The 24,517-nt window shown below is 38.9% G+C and overlaps 1 protein-coding gene across 1 annotated transcript in view; it reads left to right on the forward strand.

The window, feature by feature from the left end:
- Nucleotides 1-24,517, forward strand: part of LOC109486692 (abl interactor 2-like) — a 34,653-nt gene that overhangs the window by 4,944 nt on the left and 5,192 nt on the right. Inside the window, 8 exon segments of the mRNA XM_019790583.1 lie at nt 19,154-19,321; nt 20,126-20,147; nt 20,150-20,331; nt 20,333-20,703; nt 21,279-21,395; nt 21,977-22,024; nt 22,625-22,663; nt 23,517-23,605. Coding sequence (XP_019646142.1) covers nt 19,154-19,321; nt 20,126-20,147; nt 20,150-20,331; nt 20,333-20,703; nt 21,279-21,395; nt 21,977-22,024; nt 22,625-22,663; nt 23,517-23,605 — 1,036 coding nt within the window.

The raw sequence follows: 24,517 nt of genomic DNA on the forward strand, positions 1-24,517 counted from the left end.
CTAAGTGTCAGAAAAATAATAAAATCTTTGTTGTAGTACTTGTGTAAGATTTTGAAGTTAGCTTCCATTTCAGATTCAAGCTCAGAAGAGGATCAGTAAGATCTGTAATAAGGTTTTGTTTTATATGGTGCACCCAGAGACATTTTTGTGCACCTGATTTTTTAGGTTGGGTGCACCAGTGCACCTATTCTCAAAAATGAATTTCGAGCCCTGAGATGGCAATGTTTAGTATAACTTAGTATCATGAGCATCATGACAAAAAGACATGGGTAAACAAGCTTAAAATAAAAACTATCTAAAAAGATAAAAAGTACATTTTTTTTCAGCTCAGCTATGAAAGGGTAGCTAGTAGTGAGTAGTTCTTCTGTAGAGCAAGCTGTATAGACAAAAAAAATTGCAATTGGAGCCTCAGGCCTAGGAAAAAATGTTGTGTTTCCTGTTTCTCGACCGAGTCGCCAACCCTAGAAAAAACTGCTGACCCTAGCCTTTTTTGTATGTGGACACCTGCAAGGGGCATAAATGTTTTGAGCTGATCAAGCTTTTCTAGCTCCATGATCTGACACCTGAGGGAAGAAACGTTGTACAATTAGTTTTATTGCTAAACTGTATTATAGAGTCAATTCCGCGTCACCGAGTGGGTTGTTATTGTCATCATTTAGAAATGTTTTGAATTCTTTGTAATTGTTTGTGTAAGAAATTTCATAATTTGGAAATATTTTGAACATATTGTCAATATTCTAAATAATTCCCTGGTTTTCTAAAACGTTTGAAATATTCCTGATGTGGATTATGACATTTCCAATAGTTTCTAAATATTTCTAACAGCACTCTACCATTTTTTACCATTATTTCGAATTATTTCTAACATTTTGTAAATAGGTCAGTGGGATGGGAAGGAAGTAATTCACACATCCCTGTGAAGTACAGGGTAGACTGCCTGGGCGTCAGGCATTGATGCCTTACAACAAAAGAGCCACCAGTGTCCAGCAGTGAAATCTAAAAATATACAGAAGAATACAGAAGAGTAGGATTAGCACCTACTTTTATGGGGGCAATTACCCACATCTACCATTTTGTCATTTGTTTGAAATAGTTCTAAATATTTCGAATAGTGAAAGAAACACATGGGTAGTTCAAATCTATTCTAAATAAAGAGATCTTTGTACAGTCACTTTCAAAATGTTTCAGAAATATATAAATGAATTCAAATATATTCAAATTTTCATTTTCAAATTTTTGAAGAATTTAGAACTTTTGTTACTGGGGTATTCTTTTCTTCTAAATAATTCAAACGTTTTAGAAACATGGAGAAAAAACCCACTCGGTGACGCGGAATTGACTCTATAAGTTTGATCACTAGCTACATTAATATAGAGGTCACAAAGGCAAAAAAGAGAAAAACAAACCATAGCATTTTCAGGACAAAAGATAAAAAAGTTCTGCTGCAGTACCAAGGTCTGCCACCAGGAGCCCCGTATTTGACCTTGACCTTTGTCTCCCTAAGACTTACCAGCATACCAAATATCATCACAATTCATAAAGGCGTTCTGAAGTTATGCTGACTACAAATGTGCGGAAACACAAACACACACACACAGACAAACACACAGACAGACACGCCAAAAACAATTCCTCCATTTTTTTCATGGAGGTAAAAAGATAATTCCTGCCTACCAACCCTAATTTTTTCAGGACTGAAACAGGAAACACAACAATTTTTCCCTAGGCCTCAGCTCAGTAATACTAATAGGACCTGAGTAGCTGAACCAGTTGGTCAACATTGTAAGACTGTTGGTGTGGTGTTGTGACATCTGGAGCCCCGCCCCCCTCCCATATACTCACACATGTCAAACATTCTATACACTTGGGGAACGGGTTTTCGGCGCCTGAAAAATGTGTGGGTGAAAAACTTGTATGTGAAAAATTTGGGCGTAAAAAATATAAGTCCCCGAAATATGTTAGAAAATATGAAGTATCAAATTATAGGCTGGAAAATGTTGTCTTCTGGTATAATTTTCCCTCTGTTAAGCAAAAATGTAGGTCCCTTGGGACTAAGTTAATTTGCATACCTTCCATAAAACCTGAACTTTTGAAAATCACTTGAGTTTGTCAGAAATACACGGAAAAGTTACTAGTATAAGGTTTTGTACAGTAAAATGTAACAATTTGAAGCTTTTCTCCATTCCAGAAGTTTGATTTTGTCAAATTCATGCTTTCTTAAACAAATTCTTTAATGCACAAATTTTAACCTTTTTTGCGTGTGAAAAAAACTTTCAAAATCACCTGAAATCACCAAAAAATTGACAAAACAAGGCTATAGAGTCCATTCCAAGTCACCGTGCGGGTTTTTTAATCACATTTCTAATATTTTCTAGTCAGTTTCAAATAATTCGAAAATATTATAAAAATTCTGAAATTATTGTAAAAAATGTAAGTACCTGAGTAGCATGTTTTCGAAAATGTTGGATTAATTTGCAAAAATTTTGAAAGTGGCAATCAAATGGGATCTTAATTTCAAAATGTTTAGAAACACAATTTGAAATTCGAAATATTTCGAAAAGAAGATTGCCTGTTATCAATCAAGCGCTAATCCCGCTCCACGGGCGGTTTCTGTGTAGACATCGCACGGCGCGGCGGGACGTCCGCGGCCATCTGGACGGGCGGATCGCTTGATTTCCTCAAGGCTCCTTGGTTTCCCAGCGCCGTCGGCGATTTGACACATTTTCTACGGCGCGTGCTTCATATTTTCGTCGGTTTCAACAAGCTTCAGCTTATTTATCGGGCTTGATTTCTAGCGCTGTTTTGTGTTTTATGCGCGTGGAAATGGCCCATGGCAATCCAGCTCGGTACACTTTCGGGTACCGCGGGTTATCTTTATCTTGCTCGAACAACAAAATTACACCGCAAATCGGCGCATAGAAATTGTCCCGAAAATCCTTATAGAGTCTAATCACCCATTTTTCATAGGATGTTGCTAGAAAGTCGTAGAAAAAACGTAGAAAGCAGCGAAAATGTGTCTCTCTTCGCTGAATATGCCGCGGCTGCCGCGGCTACCGGTGATACCGCTTATCCAATCAGAACGCAGGTCATGTGAGGTGAACCAATCAGAGCGTATAGATCGCGCGCTGCTACTTACATATTCATGAGAACATGGCCATGTGGAGAATACGTTTTTGCAACCTCCTTGTTTTTTTATTCCGGCATTTTCTTAGTTTTGACTGATTTTTTGGCACGCCGTGATTACGACAGTAGTGGAGAGGTGGGGAGGGAAGGCAGCCGCGGAGGGAAGGGGAGTGGCTTGATAAATTTTCGAGAGAAACGAGTTCAAGAAGCAAGTTCCGCCATGTCCGCCGCGCACTGGATTTGATTTCTCGCGCTGCCGTTTGGTTGGGTGTTTGTTTACATTATCGCCGGCGCTGAGGATCTGGCAATAATCTCCACTGGATGCCCCCGTCCTTTCTATTTTCGGCCTGCAGTTGGCTAGGGGGGATTAGGGATTTCACAGATCATTTAGCCAATTACAAACTTTTCGAAAAAATGGTATTCCCGCGGAGTCTTCTATTACAATTCTTTCGAAACATCGTACACGGCTTTTAGAATGTTTCGAATGCTTTATAATGTGGGAAAACTGTTTACAAAGTTAAAACCAAGTTCGAAATGTTTAAAAACTATGAAATTCTTTTAGAAATGGTTACAAACATTTCAAAAAAATTCGAAACAGTGAGAGAAAACACCCGCACGGTGACATGGAATGGACTCTATAGTCTAGAATGCAAGCAAAATGATGTTTGAGTTTTAATTACTTGAAATTACATTAAGGTCATCAGGTCACATCACTGAAGATCTATTCACCTCTGTACTTATTTCATACACTTATCAATATTGATAATATCAATATTCCCTGTTGGTCATTTGGCACCAGGAGCAATTGGTAAAATGATGGTCACCAGACTAGGTTATTATTAGATTACTTTTCTTAATGGTGTGGATATAAAATATTTGAATGTGTACTCTGATAAAACTCAGGTCAAATAGGACATCAGGGCAAGCTATTAGCAATATCAGATCCCTGGACATTGTGTTTTGAGAAATACTTTGAAAAGAGTAATATAGGTACTGTAGCTTAACACACATTTACATATGGATTAGGGTCTGTATGATATTATTCTTGTGGTCCATACACTGGTCAAGTGATTTAGGTATGAACTCCCAGAAGGAATATTTTGTAAGGCCACTCTGACTTAATTTTATGGATGACATCCTCTTAAGACCCCCAAACTAGTGCGCGCGGGCGAATGAAAAAAGATTCTAGCCAAAAATAAAAATGCTACTAAACCACAGGAATACAAAGCTGCTATTGTGAATTTGCGGCAGTACATAGCGACGTATACGACAAGCCTGCACATGCTGGCTTTTTGCGGAATTGATGAATCGGCACTAGTATGTATTGAGTCGTGGAGCTTTGGTAGCCTGGGTGCCATCTTCTAAAGTTATCGCCACCGTATTGTCGCTAACTACCATGGACTACTCAGGCCAGAACCTTAGGGGACGTGATCTTTGTATTTTTACTTTTGGAGAACAGGCGAAAATCAATGTGTGCATGGATGTCATCCATAAAATTAAGTCAGTGTGGCCTAAGGAAGAATAAACAATATCCAATCTGGAACAAAGCATGGTGGATACATGGAATTATGCTGGCTTTCCAATTATTCAGTTGGTCTTTCTGACTTATCATGACATATTAGCCCATACCAATTAGTTTGTAAACAGCTACATACAAATTCAATAGACTTTTCTCAAATTTGGAGATGTGCAAGTTATAAGGCCACACTAATTTAATTTCTTGGTTAACGGATTTTTCTTGAAAGCGAGAGCGGGCGAAAAAAAAACAGGCCTTAAGGCATCCTATCATGGCCCAAAATGGTATGAAGTCAACACACCAGGCTGGCTCAACCTTTAAACAATGAATTTTGAACTTTTAATGATACCATTGCATTGAAAAATGGAATAACTGTAACAACTAGGAAGAAAAGGCCTGTTTTCAACTGTTCAGGGCAAAATAAGAGCATTTTGCAGTTAAATTCTGAGGTTTTTTTTTTTGCAAATCAGAAAAAAAATGAAGCGGGTGAATCCGTTAACCAAGAAATTAAATTGGTGTGGCCTAAGAATTGCCTTGTCTTCTTGTGGTACCTCTCAATACCACACTGTACTGTGTTGTATATAATAATGATATACCACACATTACGCTGTACGAGGTATTATTATTCATGATATCTAGGTGTGAGGTGTTATTATGCTTTGTGTATCATGTAGGTAAAGCCAGTATTTTTTTAGCCAGCACCTGCTATGTTGTGGTTGTGACATGTAATCATGTCCTAAATGGTGTTACTAAGTACCCATGAATCAGACATGAGGATAGGTTATGTTAGGAAAGTGAAGATTGTGTGTGATCCTGTAGCCCACAGGCAGGATCAGTCAGTAGCATTCAGTCGGCAGTCCTTGTCTAACTACGTAGCATGTAGGTTTCTTGTACTGTAGGATCTTTGTACAATATAGGTTAGCATGTGCAGGGCTCAAAATTCATTTTTGGAAATACACCTAGGTGCACGAAAAATTTTTGGGTGCACCATATACTACTCCTCTTCTATCTGGGCTTGAATCTGAAATGGATGCTTACTTCAAAATCTTACACAAGAACTACAACAAAGATTTTATTATTTTTCCGACACTTAAGTTAGATGCCAAGACTATCCTGTATACTATTATACATTTGATATGTACAAAAATACCTACAAAAATATTTTGGTGCACCCACAGAAAAAAATTGGGTGCACAGCTCAAATCCAGAGTATTTCAAGCCGTGCTACAATGTACATAGAAAGAGCTAGGATTGATGTGAAAAGTATTTCATCCTGATTATAGCACCATAAAATTGGGTACCGTCTCATTTGCTGTGGTTCACATATATTGTGGATGGCTAATTACCTGCAATTTATTGCATACATATTTTGTGTATATCATATTCATATGATATGTAATACCTAGCATGTTCCTTGGGTAACAAAAATGTCACAATTATACTGTACTTTGAAAGTCATTTACTGCACTAAAGGTATATGAATTATTGTAGGAAGCTAATATGTTGCTTTTTTGAAAAATAGATATATTTTATTGATATTAAATGTGAACTGATGAAAGCTGATAGTTCATGCAGAGGATATTTTAATAACTTGCTTACTTTTTACTTAGGCCACACCAATTTAAATTCTTGGTTCTTGGATTTTTTGTAAAAAGTATGAAGCGACAGGGCGAAAAAAACGAAAATAAAAACAGGTCTAGGCATCTTATTATAGCCCCAAATGCTACGATAGGAGCCATGAACTCAACACAAAAGGCTGGGTTAATATTTAAACAATGTATTTTGAACTTTTAATCAAACCACTGCATTGATAGATGGAAAAACTGTAACAACTAGGAAGAAAAGAACTTTCCTCAACTGTTGGGGGGAAAATATGAGCATTTTTTAGTTGGTTCAGGACCAGAATCTTTTTTTTTTGCAAATCAGAAAAAAATGAAGAGGCGAATCCGGGAACCAACAAATTAAATTGGTGTGGCCCTACTTTGATTTTCATAAATTGTTCTAAAAACCTTGCTATGTGGTCTTCTACAAAAATGTACATTTGTATTCATAGGCTTGTATATACCATGTCTTGCCCATGGTTTGAGGCGTAACTGTAACCTTTTGGGTGTTATATTACAGAAATGTCAGCAGCGTTGGGAATATATGGCACCTTTGGGAGTTCAGGGACATGTGAAATATTCCCTGCCAAAAAATCATATTTTTTCTGTGATTGATAAAAACTTGAAACCAAGATTCTCTTCTTATTAGAAATTGTATGACTTGTGTGAGGTCCAAAATTGTGTGCGTGTTATAAGTTGTGACAGTTTCTATTGAAAACATGCTGTTCCAATTATTTGGTTCAAATGAAAGGTATGGAGTATATGATACATAGTTGGACTGTTTGCAGAAAATCTACATGTTCTTTATCATCAATTCTGCTGCAAATGTCAGGTTTATTAAATGTTCATGCATATCTCCAACTGTATTTGAATGAGAACTTAATATCAAGCTTGTGTAAAATTGCAATGTTTTATGATACAGAAAAGGCATATACATGCATTTTGTCTGTATGTGTAACTTTTATTTTGTATTTATATGTTATATATAATGTCCAAATACCACATTCAAGGCTCAAAATCATTTTTTCTTCTTACCTGCATATTGGTGCATTTAGATATCTACTTGGTGGAATTGCAGATCGTAATATTCATGTATACAATGTCATGTAAATATTATATGATAGTGTTTGCTTATGATATGATATTGATCGTAGCTAGTGATCTCTGATGAAATTTATGGATCAACTCCTGTTACTAATATACATAATGGCTTTTAGTGGTCCACTGTGGTCACCCATAATGAGGTAACAGGCCATACTAATGCCATTTTCTGGTTCTGGTATTTTAGTGGCATGTTTTAATTTTTTATGCTAGATGTAAAAAAAATGACAGAAACATTAAAATCTGGAGTTCCATGTTGTCTTTTAAATTAAGGCCACTGCAAGTAAATTTCATGGATGACATCCTCTGCAGATTCCAATCTAATGCGAGCGGGCAAAAAAAAAAGGCGGGCCGAAAAAAACAAAATTCCTTAAAAGTAATTTAAAATTTTGACTCAATCATTGTACAAATAGTTTTGATTCAGTGGGAACATCACATATACACAGTCAGCATCACATATCACTGCATCAAAGTAAGAAACAAAATGATTAAATCGGAGCCTTTTCTTGTCTCCTCTCTTCATTATTTATCTGCCATCCACCTTCCGGCATGGCAACAGACATCTTTGCCCATTTTGGCATATTGACCACTGTCAGAAGGCAACAAAATTTCTTGTTTTTTCCCCCCAAATCAGGCGAAAATTAATGCGCGCTCTAATGTCATCCATAAAAAAGAAAATGTCATCCATGTAAAAAGAAAAGGAAGAAAATTCACATATAAGAAAAGACAAGAACTTGAAGAAAAAGCTTCAATACATGTTTTAAATGTTTCTGTCAACATTTACTTTTAATACATTGTATATACCTTTTGCGCTTTTAGTAATCCCTTGAATGCAATAACATTAGTGTAGCCCCAGCATAACAACTGTCTATCTGAAGTGTCCAGTAGAATTGTATAAACCCTGCTTGATAAATGAACCCTGACTGTTTCATCATGTAAATGTGGGGCACGAGACTCACCCTGGGACTAGAACCTGATCCACAGATATGAGGTAATGTTATCATCGAGCTGTCAACCCTTTTGTTGGGACCATCATGTCGTAAATCACTCCGACAGGTCTGCCTGAAGTGTGGATGGAGGGATTATTCATTGTTACCTCTGGGTACAGGGTTCTAGCTAGCGCTAAGTAACGTAGAGCCCCCCTACACTATAATTTTGACCCCCTATGCTAAATTTCACCCCCCATGCTAATTTTCAATATAGCATAGGGGCATTGTGACTGTATTTCTTTGTTCAAGAATGCCAGACCAAATGTGAAAAATTACCAATCAAGGATACATTGTACATACCTTAGAAATAACATTTTTTCCCCTTTGGGTATCCCTCAAGTAGTCTCTTTTTTAGCTCAAATTTTTAAAAGCTCTGTACCGCACATCCCCCCTTCTGCCCCATCCCCCCCCCCCTCGGTCGCTTCACTCCCTCGACATGCGCCAGTGCCTGGCTGGTGACTACGCTAAAATTAAATCCTAGCTAGAACCCTGGCCGGTAGGGAGGTATCCTTTGGTTTGCCAAAGAATGTGATTTTCTAAAATCATATCTCAAAATTATATATCCAGTTGCTTGAGTAACTGTTATATAGTGTATCTGATTACCTGGATGTTTAACCTCCTTTTGCCCTTTTTGGTCCAAGGACGATATACTAGTTACTGTAGATTGAAACTATGATACATTTGTAGTACTATAGTATTCATATTAGTATCAGTACATTGGACTTGAAAAGACAGTTTTAGTGAGTAGCTCTTGAGAAAAATTGTGTCAAAAACACTCCAAAATGCTTCCCTTCCTCACCTCAATCTGTCAGATCCATGCTGATTACAATTTGTTAAGTCAGGAAGGTCACACTGTTGTAGGATTGATAAGGCCTGGCTTAGAGTTGATAGATTTTCCCACATGGCAGGCTCTGTGTTAGGCCACACCAATTTGTTGGTTCACAGTTTTGCCTCTTCATTTTTTTCTGATTTCCAAAAAAAAAAAAAAAAAGATTCTGGTTCTGATGAATCTTAATCAACTCAGTAATGCTTATATTTTGCCCCCAACAGTTCAGCAAAGTACCTTTCTTCCTAATTGTTACAGTTTTTCCATCTATCAATACAGTGGTTTGATTAAAAGTTCAAAATTCATTGTTTAGATATTAACCCAACCCTTCGTGTTCATGGCTCCTTTTGTAGCATTTGGGGCTATCATAGGATGCCTAGCATATATAGTCGTGTTTTTATTATTATTTTTTTGCCCTGTCGCTTCATATTTTTCCTGAAAAAAAATCCGAGAACCAACAAATGAAATTGGTGTGGCCTTATGAATGTTTCAGACTGGAAGGGAGAGTAGAAGCTGTGGAAATTGCAGCCAGGGTTTGTACTCATTGTACTTGTAGTGTCCGTTATGGGCTGTCCGATGTGCCCTGAGTTATTAATGTGTCTAGTCTGCAGGTACTGAGGCCTGTATGGGGAGCCAAGTCATACTTCATACTGGTGTGTTAGAACAGAATTTCAGAATTACACACATTTTTATGCTCCAAATGAACCTGTTTTCAGGTCGTAGCTTATATCCCATGAGTAAGGCTGTTTTTGAAAACGAGAAAAAACAGGATTGTCAAGGAAGATAATTTAAATGGGTGTTCCTATATATGTACATGGCAGCATATGCGATAATGCAGTATAAGCTTACCATTTTACTTGCAGGGCCTAAAATACTGGGTAAATTTCTACATGATATATTTATTGTGCACTAAAAATTGGGACTGTACTGTAGTGTACACTGATTTCTATACCAGTAGTAGAATTACGTATGTAAAAATATTATTATTATACACTTTAAGTATGCAGCACTTTCTGGAAACTTAAGTGACAGCAAAAATAATAAACTTCTGTTAAAATCTTCAGTAAGTTGTAAACTTCAAACAAATAGTTTGTATTAAATTGTAACTACCTTTTATTGACGTTGTACTCAATCATATATATGTTGTGCACCCAAAATTTTTCTGTGTAACTAAAAATTTTTGTTTAGCCTCACCAGTGCACCTATCCCTATAGTTTATAGTTATTAAGTGTTACTTGCCATACATTGTATCAAATGCAATTGTTGCGCAATAAACTTGACTTGACTTGACTTGACTATGAGTATAAATAGATTTTGATTTCTGACATGTCCCTACAAGTTCTGTTGTACAGCTGTTGGGCCTCTACAGAAGTTATTGAGAGAAATCTTTATCTCTCTTCCTCATCTCCTGGCCTCTATTTTGGTCCAAATGTGATGGCCTGGCATGAGTCATTTACAGACACATGTTCATGTATGTATTGCAGAGAGCAATCTTCCCTCAGAAGGGCAGATGTATTCTGTGTTCAGGCTCAACAATTTAATTTGTTGTTTCTTGGATTGGCCCTGTCCATTTTTTTTCTGATTTGCAAAAAAAAAGGAGATTTTAGGTTCTAAATCAACTGCAAAATGCTCAATGAAAGAACACTGGTCAGTTCAAATTGGGAAAAACAGAAGCAATCGGGAAACTGCAGAAATATCAAATTTCTGCCTATAAGTGTGGTATCATCTGAAAGTTCTTTTCATCATGAAAGTAGTCATGTGAAAATTATTAGCTAGTGATGTTCATAGGCTTAGATATGATTGATTGAAAATGCATTAGACCACTGGTCTGAGGTAAGATCATGTATGGCCTATAATTTAGGCCAGGTGGGCTGTATAAACAACTAGGTGTTGATTGGGCCAGGCCATTGTGGTCTTGGCCCTGGCCAGACTGGACTTCACACCTCTAATCACCTTGCCCATTGAACCTAGCGCAGGCCAGTGGTCTGACAAGCAAGGTATGATAACTCATTATGCGAGTGCTTTGTTCAGTGTGGAATGGCCAATTATAACTCATTTGCATTGGAGTGGGTTACTGCTAGGCCACTGTGGTATATGCATAACCAAGTGTGGTCTGTGCGTTGTTCACATGGTCCAGCCATGGAGGTAAAAGAGAGAAAGGAGGGAGCACGTATTTAGCACCCGCCGCGGCCTTTTGTTTTGCGGCGCTAGATCCCGCTGGGTTCTATTGTCCGCCGGCCCGGCGGTACTTTGTTTGATGCCTATGTTCGCCGCGGTCTCTCCCGCCAGAATTCCATATATGGCTATGCAAATGAGCCGAAAATGACGTCGCTGTCAGCGACGGTGGCCGAGTCTGGCCGAGTCCATTCCGAGCGGGGACCGACATACCCGAGTTTCCGAGCATTTCCTTATTTGGGTTGCGTCGTATTGCTGCGCAGAAGTCAGCATCGGGAGCGGATAGAAATGGCGGACACGCAGATATGTTTATGTTTGTTGTGCGACGAAAAATGGGCGAGTTACTGCGTTTTTTTGTGTTTCTAAAGCTTGAATCGAACATTTTAGAACTGGAACATTTCAACAAATACAATCGTCTGGTATGAATTTGTGTTATTTTTTCTAGATTTGCCGATATTTATTCTGGATAGTTGACGATGTGGATGTTCTATTTTCCAAACTTCCGTAACTGGCAAAGTAGCGATTTTTCCGGCAAAGTGGACTATTTGTGGCGATATTCTACAAGCTGTGTGCCTCTCTGCTAGCAGAGGAGGTGTGTAGAAAATGGATTTTGTGCTCGAAGGCCCAAATAGAAACGAGACATTCTTGTAGTAACCGGGACACCCTTGCTTGTTGTTATTCTACCACAAGGAAATATTTCAAGTGACACATGCGCTCAATTCTTTGGTTGATTGTGGTTACCGGTTGTAGCGTTACATGTTCCTCAAACAAGGATTTGACCAAAGATATTTAACCTCCTGTTGTTTCAAGTATCGGGGTATAAAGATTTCTAGAAATAACAATGAAATCTGGTTACTAGAAAATAGTTGCCGTGCCGTCCGTCAAGTTTGTCGTCTTTGATACATGCTTCTTCCCTCCCTGCATTCATCGAAGTAATCCTCAAATTTGATACAAAGTTATCATAGAATAAAAGTTGCTACACTTATAGTCGTCAATGCCGGGCATGCCGTCTTGTCACTGACATTAATAACAATGGAAAACTCTGGTGTGCCGCTCTGGGGGCTACGCAAATCAGGGCAATTGACAAGTTCGTGCCAATTACAGTTTTGACGCCCGCGGCCAACATCGGACAATAGGCAGAAAGTTTGAGCTCCCTCCTTCTCATTTTTCTACCTCCATGGTCCAGCCAATAGACCAATGGTCTGGGCAACTTTCAAAACGGAATATCTTCATAATGTTACATGTTATGACCAAATTAAAGACATCATGATGCAGGGGAAATCATGCTCTTTCCAATGACATGTAAAAGTGAACTGTATCTTCAGTAGAAAAAAAGTTAGAAAATTGGATAACCAAGATGGCCGCCTTGAAATCGGGAAACTGAACTTCCCAATTTAAACTGACCAGTGTTAAAGACATATTTTGGCCCCAACGGTTGAAGAAAGTTCTTTTCTTCCTAGTTGTTGAAGTGTTTCAATACATGTATAACATTGCAACTTTGTGTTATTAAAAGTTCAAAGTCTACTGTTTTAATTACTAACCTGGTATGTTCACTTTGTGGCTCATATCATATCATTTCCGGCCTTCATGGGGTGCCTTGGCCTTTTTTTTTCATTTCGCCCTGTCATTTCATATTTTTTCTGAAAAAATCTAAGAAACAACAAATTAAATTGGTATGGCCTCAAATGGACTGTGGTGCAGTCTGGTTCACAAGGTAGTTCCATCATTGCCGGAGAATACACTACACAATATATTCTTTATGAGTTGATAGTGTGGCGCAATCGGTAACTCAATCCCGCTGGTTGGCTGTATGGGTCAAATTGCGTGGACCATTAGACACGAGTTTCATCCTGGAGTGGCTCAACTCTGCCATGTTTGTGAGGGATTGTACATGTACATGTAGTCAGACGGTGATGTCAAACCATCAGCCCCATGTATGACATAGCTTCAGACATAGAACTCAAGCTCCCAGCCTATACATGTAAAAGAACCCAGCACACTTATGATGAAGATTACGGTTGACCCAGTGCATTTGATTATAAATTCGAGCTGTAGCAAATGCATGATTGTATCATAAGTTACTCGAAAAAAGCATCATACATTATTTGTTGGTTCTCAGATTTTTTTCAGAAAAAATATGAAGCGACAGGGAAAAAAATAGATAAATAATAACAAATCAGAAAGAGGCAAATGCGAGAAACAACAAATAGAATTGGTGTGGCCTAATGATGACTGCTTGAATGTGAACAGGTGGACACTATGAGAAAGACAAAATGAAAATGTAAGATACATGTACTCTGATGTAGCAACTTAAAAATTGAATGATTGCATTTCAGCAACCTCAGTTCCAACAGCCTGTCCCTTTTATCTTTTATCTTCTGGAATGTTTTTGATAGGATAAGATCAAACTCTTGCAGGAGAAACATTTGCCTGGTATATTTTCTACTAATTTGAGGAGTCGTGGGAGGGATTTTCATGGCCGCAGGTGCACGTGTAATGATGACATCATTGTTAATGGCTGCACGCAGAGTGATGATATCGTCAGCCTGGGGGGGCAACATAGTTTGTCTTGATCATCAGTCAGCAGCATTTGGAGCATCCCAAATATGGTACATCAGGACAGGGAAATAAATTATCATGGCTTGACAGGGCTGGAAATACTGGGTGCATGTGCACCTTAGTGCATCCAAAATTGGAGCTGTGCACCTAATTTTTTTTCTGTGGTACACTGGTGCAACCAAATATTTTTGTAGGTATTTTTGTACATGTCACATGTATAATATTATGCAGGATATTGTTTTGGTGTCTAAGTGTAAAAGAATAATAAAATATTTCTTGTAGTACATGAAGATTTTGCAGTTAGCTCCCATTTCAGATTCAAGCTCAGAAGAGGAGCCGTAAGATCTGTAATTTTTTTTTTTATATGGTGCACCCAAAAACATTTCTGTGTACCTAATTTTTTAGGTTGGGTCAGCTTTTCCCAAAAAATAAATTTTGAGCCCTGCTAAATATGGTGTATCAGGACAGGGGAATAAATTATCACAGGCAAGGCCTTGTGCACCCAGATATGGAGTTGTCCTATATATTTTGATGATTTTTGCAACAATGATTTTCTGATTGATATTTTTATTGTCATCATCCCCAGTTCTGAAGGTATACTTACCATTTGTAATAAAAATTGTACGCTAGACTGCTAGGGGCACTAGGCAAATTTTGATTAAAAGTGATCTATTTATAAGTTATAACCTAAATAAAAAAATCCTCATGATAAGGTATGCCCTGTTCACATTTTGGTAGAGTTTCTCAAAAAGCATTCCAGTGTTAGTGCTGCCTTGGTGATAATTGTTTTTGCATAATTGAGTACGTTTTAATTCTATTAGCTAAAACGTACATTTCAATGAAGATGAATGCGTGCCATTATGACTTTTTTCTTGCACCTTTTTTTTTTTATTTTTCAATTCTTTGCTCAACAACATACAGGCATTTCCTGTATACCTTTTCAGGTAAAAACACCTGTAGTGCTGTGCACCTAAACCCACATTTAGGTTCAGGTCCAGATTCAAGTCCAGAGGTTTAGGTTCAGTTCCGGACTCGTAAGTCCAGACCTAAACCCATGGCATATACCAAAGTGCATGTCGGCAACCTTGCAATGTTGTATGGGCAAAACTGTGGCCACATAACACTGAGGGTGACACTTGACGATGCCCGATGGTAATGTTTGATTCATTTTGTAGCACAGATTTAGCAATCTATGGAAGGTTTTAGGTGGTTTGGAAAGAAAAGGGATATGTGACATGTTTTTTTTTTCAAACAAATCCGGAATTGGCTCTTAACTTTTAGGCTTTTTTGGACTTGAACCTAAACATTTTTATAAGTCCGGAACCGGTCCAGTGAACCAGTACACAACACTAATCACCTGTATATGCATTTGCAAGCCATGTTCATGTTATCTGCTGTGGAAAGTTCCCTGTACAATAATACTGTTGTACTTGGACTGACAGTGAAGTATGACCTCAGGTCAGGGGTCATCAGAGACTGATTACTGCTGCCTTTGACCTGTCAGTATGCGGGTCAGAGGTCATGAGAAGGGTTATCACTTCATCAGGGTCCCTGATGGAGACTACTGTAGAGTCAGTTTCTTGTAGGGGGCCTGCATGGGGGGGGGGGGGTCCCCGACAACGCTCTACGCTAAATTTTGAGAGCTGGCTACGTATGTATTAGGCTGAATTCAGGAAACTTCTCGATTACGCTTTGGATAAATTCCAAGTGGCTACTACAATGCATTAGGTAGATAAGTGCAAAACAAGAAATAATGTTAATATCCTTAATTGGTGGCAGAAGACAATACAATTTAGTATGAGCAGATGAATATGCAAAAACTATTCCTACCTAGCAGCAAATCGTGCATGAATGTGTGGACACAAGTTGGAATGGGTGGACGCCACTGGACGGCTTAGACTTACTTAGGATATTAGTGTGAAATTGGGGCAAAAATGAAAATCAGGACAAAAGGTGGTTTCTGCAGTGGGCCTTGAATTGCCTGAGTTAATGGTAAAGGTATACATGATCTAGCCCTGTACTTGTACAGTTTTACAGGTACAGGTACAGATACAGTGTACTGGCACGTAGCCATACATGTACACACCATCATTATACATTCCCTCACCATATCTGCCCCAGTGGGAATGTCCCTACCTGATCCCCGGCTGTGTAGAGAGCCTGCCATCAACCTACATGTGATCAATACAGATCAATACAAACCTAGGGTCTGGCTTTGTGCCTGTGGTTTTCACTGGATCAGCTTCTTAACCATTGGCAGATGTACAAGTGTAGAACTGCACTGTGTAGAACTGAAATATGGAATTGTCTCACACTAAGACTTGTCAGTAGATGTTGCATAGTCACAAATATTTTGCTGTTGGAATCTCTCCAGTATTAAATCAGCAAGAATAGCAAAACATGTACATGATATGTATGATGTAGATTTATACATACAATGTACATGAGTTACAAATTGCTACAGATTGTTCAATGCCAGATATGGTATTACAGCATATAATACTGCACATGCCTGTACGATACAAGAAGTATTATCTTATTGTATGTGACTGTGAACATAGTTCAGTAATAATTGTGTACCATCTAAATCAAACACATTATTGTTTGGAAAATAAGTATTTATTGCATCTTCAAAGTCAACTTCAGTCTTAGAGTTGTATTATTTGTATTTTGTGATGTCTTAATATATATGATGAATATATATATCATACAGCACTAGCACAATTCCTGTAGATCATATATAGGAAATGTCTAGACTAACCCTTTGACAATGTAGGAATGCTTTACGTCATTTAAAGCTTAAATTTGCAAAGAATCAATGTGATGTTATTATATTATATTAGGCCACACCATTTTATTTCCTTGGTTAACGGATTCGCCGCTTCGTTTTTTTGCCAAAATGAAATAAAAATAAAAACAGAACAAAAATCCATACTCTCGGGTCCCGAATTGGGGGCCCCAAAATCCACCGTGGCCGGTACGTTGTAATTTTTCAAAATTTGGGCATAGTTAACAGCATTAAAAATACATTGCTTTAAGGCAGAAACATTTTTCTGAGTGCAATTGTTTGGAAAGCTAGGTTGCCTCTTCAAAAGTTCGTCAAATTCTTTTGATATAGAACTCGCCCCCCACCCCCTTTGCACATGTCATGTCACCATTCATGGGACAAAACTTCACTGACGACAAACGTACGGCAGATTTACTGAGTCATCGTGCCTGTAACAACATATCATCTCCCTTTTAGATATATATTATATTTTAAAACACGTATTGTGTCGGAAACGTGCTAGTAAAGGGCGTTAAAAGTGATCGGCCCAACGTATAAACTCGGCCTGGGCGGCACATGCACACACACCTTCAAAACGATCTATTTTCCAGGGAATATGTAAAAATAACACGACATAACAATGTATTCTGGCATCACAAACTGTATTACTCTCAAAAAGTACAAAATCCTACCACAAACATGGGAATTTGGCAAAGTAAAAAGTCCTCCATGACACATGCACGTATGTCCATTCACTAAAGCAACTTTTTCTCACGGTCGGAAGAGTCCACTTCGAGTAGGGGGAAACAGGTCCTTTTAATTATAGAAGTTACTCTGTGAAAAATACTACATGTGCTTGTGGCATTCTAACAATGTTACATCTTATTTAGATACCTATAAACAGGAGTACAATTGCAAATAATGCATTAATGTTTATATTTAAATTTTTGAATAAAATGGTTCCCCCTACAAATAAAAAATCCCCATACATCAAGGACTTTATAGTGAAACCCTAGACCATTGAATTTGTGGCAACTTGAAGAGTGTGTCAATGTGGCTATTTGCTTGCATTTTGGCTATGTATAATGTAGCTGTAGCATACCTAAAGTGTATAATGGGAAATATAAAATGGATACTACCGGTAGTATTTGGGAATTGGGGAAAGATAAAAAAAAGAATAAAATATCTGTTTAAGTAGTTAATTCTTTTGACAATAACTTTTAAACATTCCTGGAAAATTTGTCTAAAACATATATTTAGGATATTGTAAATTTCAAGCTCTAAATAACTTCCATATCAGCCAGACACAATAGAATGCCCAGCCCAGTGGTAAGCTGTGTTCCCTCAACTCTAAGAAAACAATGGGATCTGAACAGAGCTCCCTGATTTCAACCACTCTTTGGAACTTTGAAAGATGAATAAAAGTGAATTCAGTTGGATCAGAGTCTTGTCAACTGACAGTTTGTTGTTCATACAGTAAAGATGTGTATCTTGCAAAATAATACGAATAATTGTAAAGGGATGTAAAAGAAGTTGCTCATGTAGTAATGGTCCTTTCAGTTCAATAAGTGTCCAATATAATGTCTTATATCATTTTGTAACTTAACTTAATGGATTGCTTACTACATGGCTGTATGGCAGGTAGTCTCAAATTTTTATTTTAATTTTTTTTTCGCCCGCCCGCTCCATTTTTTTTCTTGAAAAATCCGTTAACCAAGAAATTAAATTGGTGTGGCCTTAGAGCAAGAATAATCTTATTATAAACTGCTCTCAACCGGGAATCATGAGCCCCACAATGACCTGCTATAATTAGATAATGAGCTTATTAATTATGTATAGCTCAGGCACTCAGCACAGGAAATAAAGTGGGTGAGTAACTCAGTAAGTGACCGCTACTGGTATAATTGGGAAGCCATTAGAGGGATGAGTAGTTATGTGCGTCCAAAACATCACATGTGTGTCAGGAGGTCTGATAAAACAATGTATACAAAACAGACATATATGAAGAACATAATATGCTTTACTGACAGCCGTCCTTTAATTAATAAATCAAATCCCTCAATAAATTCCTTTCTTTTGTTACTTCTATATTCTGTAAGCAGGGCTCAAAATACTGGGTGCATTTGCACCTTAGTGCACCCAAAATTGGACCTGTGCACCAATTTTTTCTCTGGGTTCACTGGTGCACCTAAATATTTTTGTAGGTATATTTGTACATACCAAATGTATAATAGTATACAAGATATTCTTGACATCTAAGCATCAGAAAAATAATAAAACCTTTGTTGTAGTACTTGTTTAAGATTTTGAAGTTAGCTCCCATTTCAAATTTAAGGTCAGAAGAGGAGCAGTAAGATCTGTAATTAGGTTTTGTTTTATACGGTGCACCCCAAAACATTTTTGTGCACCTTAATTTTTAGGTTGGGTGCAACAGTGCTCCTATTCCCAAAATGAATTTCAAGTCTTATTTATCTGTTGCTTGATTCTGTTGTACAGAGCCAGGACAAGAGAACGGCACTGGAAGAGACAAAGAGCTATACGACACAGTCGCTAGCCAGTGTGGCGTACCAGATCAACTCCCTCGCCACCAACATGCTGCAGATGATGGACATCCAGGCTAACCAGCTACAGAAGATGGAGTCAGCCATCAACCACATTTCTATGGTAACAAAACAGCCACAGTTTACTTCAACAGTTTTTTTGTGATATCAGTAAGGCCACACCAATGTAATTTTATGGATGACATCCGCATGCATTGATTTTTGCCTGTTCTCAAAAAAAAAAAAGATCACGTCCACCGGGGCTCTGGCCTGGCTCTAGGCTTGGGTAGTCCATGGTAGCTAGCGACAATACGGGCACCCAGGCTACCGAAGCTCCACGATTCAGTATACTAGTATAACTATAGTGCCAATTCATAAATTCCACAAAAAGCCAGCATGTGCTGTCTTGTCGTATACGTCGCTAAGTACTGCAGCAAATTCACAATACCAGCTTTGAATTCCTTTGTGGTTTAGTCGCATTTTTATTATTGGCTGGATTTTTTTTATTCGCCTGCGCACACTAGTTTGGGGGTCTTCAGAGGATGTCATCCATAAAATTAAGTCAGTGTGGCCTAAGGCCTAGGAAACATGTTGTGTTCCAGTTTTCCTGACCAACCCTATCAAAAACCCTAGCCTTTTTTTGATATACTACTATCGGCTATAAAATTTTGAATTTGACATCTGAATTTCAAACCCTCTAAACAGTCTGAAATGCATTATGAGAAGAAAGTCGCAAACAAACAGCAATAGAAGAAACTTACTTTCAGGAGGAAAACCGGAAATACAACATTAATTTTCCTAGGCCTAACAGGTTGTAGTAACAGGTAATCATTTCCATGACAAGATATGCCTTGCAACTGTATTTCAAGTATGTCAGTATTTTAAAAGCTTTTTTCCAGCTGACAGTAACTGTGGTGTATGTTTCCAGACTGTGGACATTCACAAAGAAAAGGTGCGAGGAGAGAAATCGGCGTGCTGACAACCAACAAAACAGCCACGAGAACACACAAGATCATGGCGCCCGCGCGCCTCGACCGACCCGTCAAATACGAGAGAAAACTGATTGACTATTCCCTTCTGGACGATGTCGGACACGGTGTCAAAATCACGCAGTCCAAAACCCCCCCACAGAGCCTCGCTCAGAGTAGCCACCCCCACCACCCCTCCCGCCATGCAAACCACCAACAAGTCGTCCGACTACAGAACGCCACAGGTAGTTAGAACCCCAATAGTTCCCAACGAGTACACGCCGTCCCCCGTCAACAACCGGCCAGGCTCCGTCTCCTCACAGTACCAGAGATCGTCACACGCGAGGTCCATTAGTGCCCCTCCTCCAGTGGCCCCTCCACCCCCGCCTGGCTCACAGCAGGGAATGGTACAGTCCATGGGCCAGCAGGGGGATATGGCAGCTGTCAATCATGGCGGTGGAGCCCCGCCCCCTCCACCAGCCCCGCCCCCTATGGTGAGCGCTGGGCAACAGCAGATGAACTATGCCACAGTGCACAGGTAGGTTTCATGATGTCCGTCTCATTGAGTGTAGAAAATCTCATTATTTCAATCAATAAAGTTAAAAAATCATTGTTTGAATTATATCATACATGTAACATCTGTGTCCATAATATCACCAGGGTCCATAATATCGCCACCTTGAGAAAAAGTGTGCTTAAAGATATTTTTACTGCAACATACTTTTGGTATGCACTCCTTCACACATCAAATGTACAAACCAAAAGTGTGTTGCAGTAAAAATATCTTTAAGCACACTTTTTCTCAAGGTGGCGATATTATGGACCCTGGTGATATTATGGACACGGATGTTAGATGCTATCGTAGCTTTTGGGGCTATCATTAGATGCCTAGGCCTGTTTTTATTTATTTTTTCGTCCTGTCACTTCATATTTTTTCTGAAAGAACACAAGAAACAACAAATCAAATTGGTGTGGCCTTGGAAGTTTGTTCACCACCATTTAAGACAAATGCCCTCACAGACGAATTAGTCCAGTGTGTCTTATTAAATTCTGTTATACTCTTGTTTCTGAGTCAGTGTGAAGTTGACAGTGTTGTACTTGACCGTGACACAGATCCAGTGGACGGCGTGGCCAGGCAGAACACAGACCGCCTGAGATGACAGCGCCGGGTTACCGGACCCTCCCCAACATGCGCCGGTCTAACGTCCCTGCAGAGGACCCAGGATACAGGTCAGACATGGATACATGATAACTGAACAGCTAACTAGAAAGGCTGACATTTGCTTGGGAGCAAATACAGCATATATCAGTCCATCTTTCATCCCAGCAGTTTGGTCGGCAAATTCCATCGTCGTAATTGTAGATGACGTAATGATCTTAGGCACATAAAATTGAAAGTGTGGGTCATTGCGCACGACTTGCGTGCAACATGACCCCAGATAACCCGCAATGGAACACTTGTTTGATGGCCAACAGCAGATGGAATGGGCCAATCTTTAGATCGAACGATAGCACTTTTCTTAAAATTGGGCCTGATGTCTACCTGCACCTAACCTGCACTGGTCCATGTACTGGGTATGTGCAGGTTAGTGCAGGTAAAATTGGAGCTGCGCAGGTATTTCTGATGTCTACCTGCACCTAACCTGTACTGGTCCATGTACTGGGTATATGCAGGTTGGTTAGGCCACTTCCCAAAAAACTGCTTGTTTCTCAGACAAAAGAAAAAAATGATACTGAATTGCTATTTGTTTACATCAATGTTCATTATTCAGAGGTTAATGTTGACTTGTTTGTTTTGTTGTTGTTTACAGAATGAATGCAGGGTCACAGGAAGACTCTGGGTATAGGTACGGCTATCGGTAGGTTCCACCAGGGAGGGACAACATCTCCTGTACCCCAATTCCAGAATGGTTCATTCCAAAATGTGACAGAAATGTAGCATTAGTGGAACAATCCATGTTCAGTTGAGGGTGTTTGTATGTGGTGATGGTTATCATTTGGTTTGTCTTGCTAAGAGAGTTGTGAAGCTCCCCAAGTCTCTCCTTGGTTATTTTTGCATGCTTGCCTCTTGTAGATAGCAGCAACTGACTTTCAACCTCATTCAGCTATTGCCTATACTCTCTGCACATAGATCTGTATATCTCGTACAAAACAAAACTGACTAATACAATTTTAACAATTGTAATGGATGTGTGTTGTTGTTTTCATGCTTTTCAAATTTCAGTTGTGCGGTAAAAGTTAGAACATAGTTCTTTCTTGGCCTTCTTTTTTTGCTGGAAACAAAGTCTCAAAGCTTTTCCCATGGATAATGTAAGGTGCCTATTTTCATGCTGTCGTAGAACTGTATGCATGTACATGTACAGTATAAGAAATATTCTGTAGACTACATGTATTAACACTTGGTCATCTTTTGGTGTCCTTGAACTATTCTGAGAAATGTTTTGTTGTTCTGGCAACAGGACAAGCCAAGGGCCTGGAGGAGAGGAGCCTGGCTATAGGTGAGGGGCTTTCCTAACATTCCATTCTTCTCAATTTTTAATTAACCAACAACATACACATCATACACAAACACTTTTCTTTGACTCACTGCTAGAAGATCAATCAAAATGAGGTGTTCAAGAATGGGTAATATGTCTGAAAAGTGTGTAGGTGAGCAGTCTGACCAGATTTAGCTGCGCCTACCTTTCTATATGAATCGAATCAAATTTGAGGTGAATTTTAGTCAGATCCATGTCATTTAGAAACGCGATCCATCCATCTTGCTGCGGGTCGCTGGCAGCCCATAATACTCTGACAAACATTTAAATTTGACCAATCATGGATTCGAAGATGGTGTCGTGCACATGATATGATGTTGTGCACATGATACTATCATTTATGTCATACATGTACCTGAGTCGCGATTACGTTCAATACGGGTTTCCCGGCCCAGGCTTCTTTACGCGTACGGTCCGGGCTTCCATAAAACGATCCAAACGCGTTTCACCCAAACCGCGTGCACCGCTTTAAAAAATTTGAATGCAGAATTCGGACGTTGGAATTGATGTTGCATATTTTTTGTTCAGGGACACCAAATTTTCGCTCATTTCGCATTGAAAGGCGTGTTTTCTTGGGTGGGTATGACATAAATAAAATACAACACGGTGTATTCCGCATCACCCTCGGTCCCGGCCCTCCCGCGGATCAGATCTCCATGCGGCCTTTGGCTGTCGGGTGATCCGAGGCGCGGTCGGGCTCATATCTCGGGCGATACGGAATAGTGTAGTGTTCTATGTGTATTTTCGAGGCCTGGGAGTTCTGCAATATTTGGCTATGTGACAGAGGCTTTACATGCACCATTTGTTCTTACAGAAGGATAAATGCCACCTCTCAGCTGCCCATGGCTAACGGTGGGGTGGGCATGAGGCCTCCACACATGCAACAAGTCTCACAGGCATCAAGTAAGTCTGCATTCTCACGTCATGCTGGATCTTATACTGTTGTCACAGATAGCAATGATGAAGGAATCCATGTAGTCTTCAGTTGGCTTTAAGACATATATGTAGATACCTTGCTAAATATTCTGACGTGTAAGATTATTGTTGTTTAGGCCACACCAATTTAAAAATCTGTTGTTTCTCGGATTAGGCCTGTCCATTATTTTCTAATTTGCAAAAAAAAAGTATTTTTTAGGTTCTTAAATCAACTGCAAAATGCTCAATGAAAGGCATATTTTGGTCCCAAGGGTTGAAGAAGTCCTTTTCTTCCTAGTTGTTAAAGTTTTTCAATGTAACAATGCAACTTTGTTTCATTAAAAGTTCAAAATCTATTGTTTTAATTATAAACCAGCCTGGTATGTTGACTTCATGGCTAATTTTGTAACATTTCCGGCTATCATGGGGTGCCTTGGCCTGTTTGTTTGTTTTTTTTTTTTGCCCTGTCACTTCATATTTTTTCTGAAAAAATCTGGGAAACAACAAATTAAATTGGTGTGGATTTACCTGCAGATTGAATATCGTAAATCAATGGATATTTTAGTTTGTGTGTACTGCTCTTACTGAGTTACTAAGTCAAGTAAGTTAGTAAGTGAGTTATATAGAATGTAAATAGCATGGTTATGTATACCATCTTCAATAATTTTGCCTTACAAGTGTATAAACATGGACTATCTGAGACATAGTGGACTATTTTCACAAGATTGGAGCAAGTTTCTTGGTTTATACATCTACATTACTTGGTTCCATGGGTTAAAGGTCAGTGTTGCACATTCACTCCTGAGTTGTATGATTTGTTGTCACCATGTTTTTGTTCTGCACTTATTTCCACATCTGTCATCTCTCTCCCCCCCACAGCATCAGCCCCTACACCCCCCT

This window comes from Branchiostoma belcheri, unplaced genomic scaffold (assembly GCF_001625305.1).
Source record: "Branchiostoma belcheri isolate BF01 breed outbred unplaced genomic scaffold, Haploidv18h27 scaffold82, whole genome shotgun sequence".
Classification (NCBI taxonomy): Eukaryota; Metazoa; Chordata; class Leptocardii; order Amphioxiformes; family Branchiostomatidae; genus Branchiostoma; species Branchiostoma belcheri.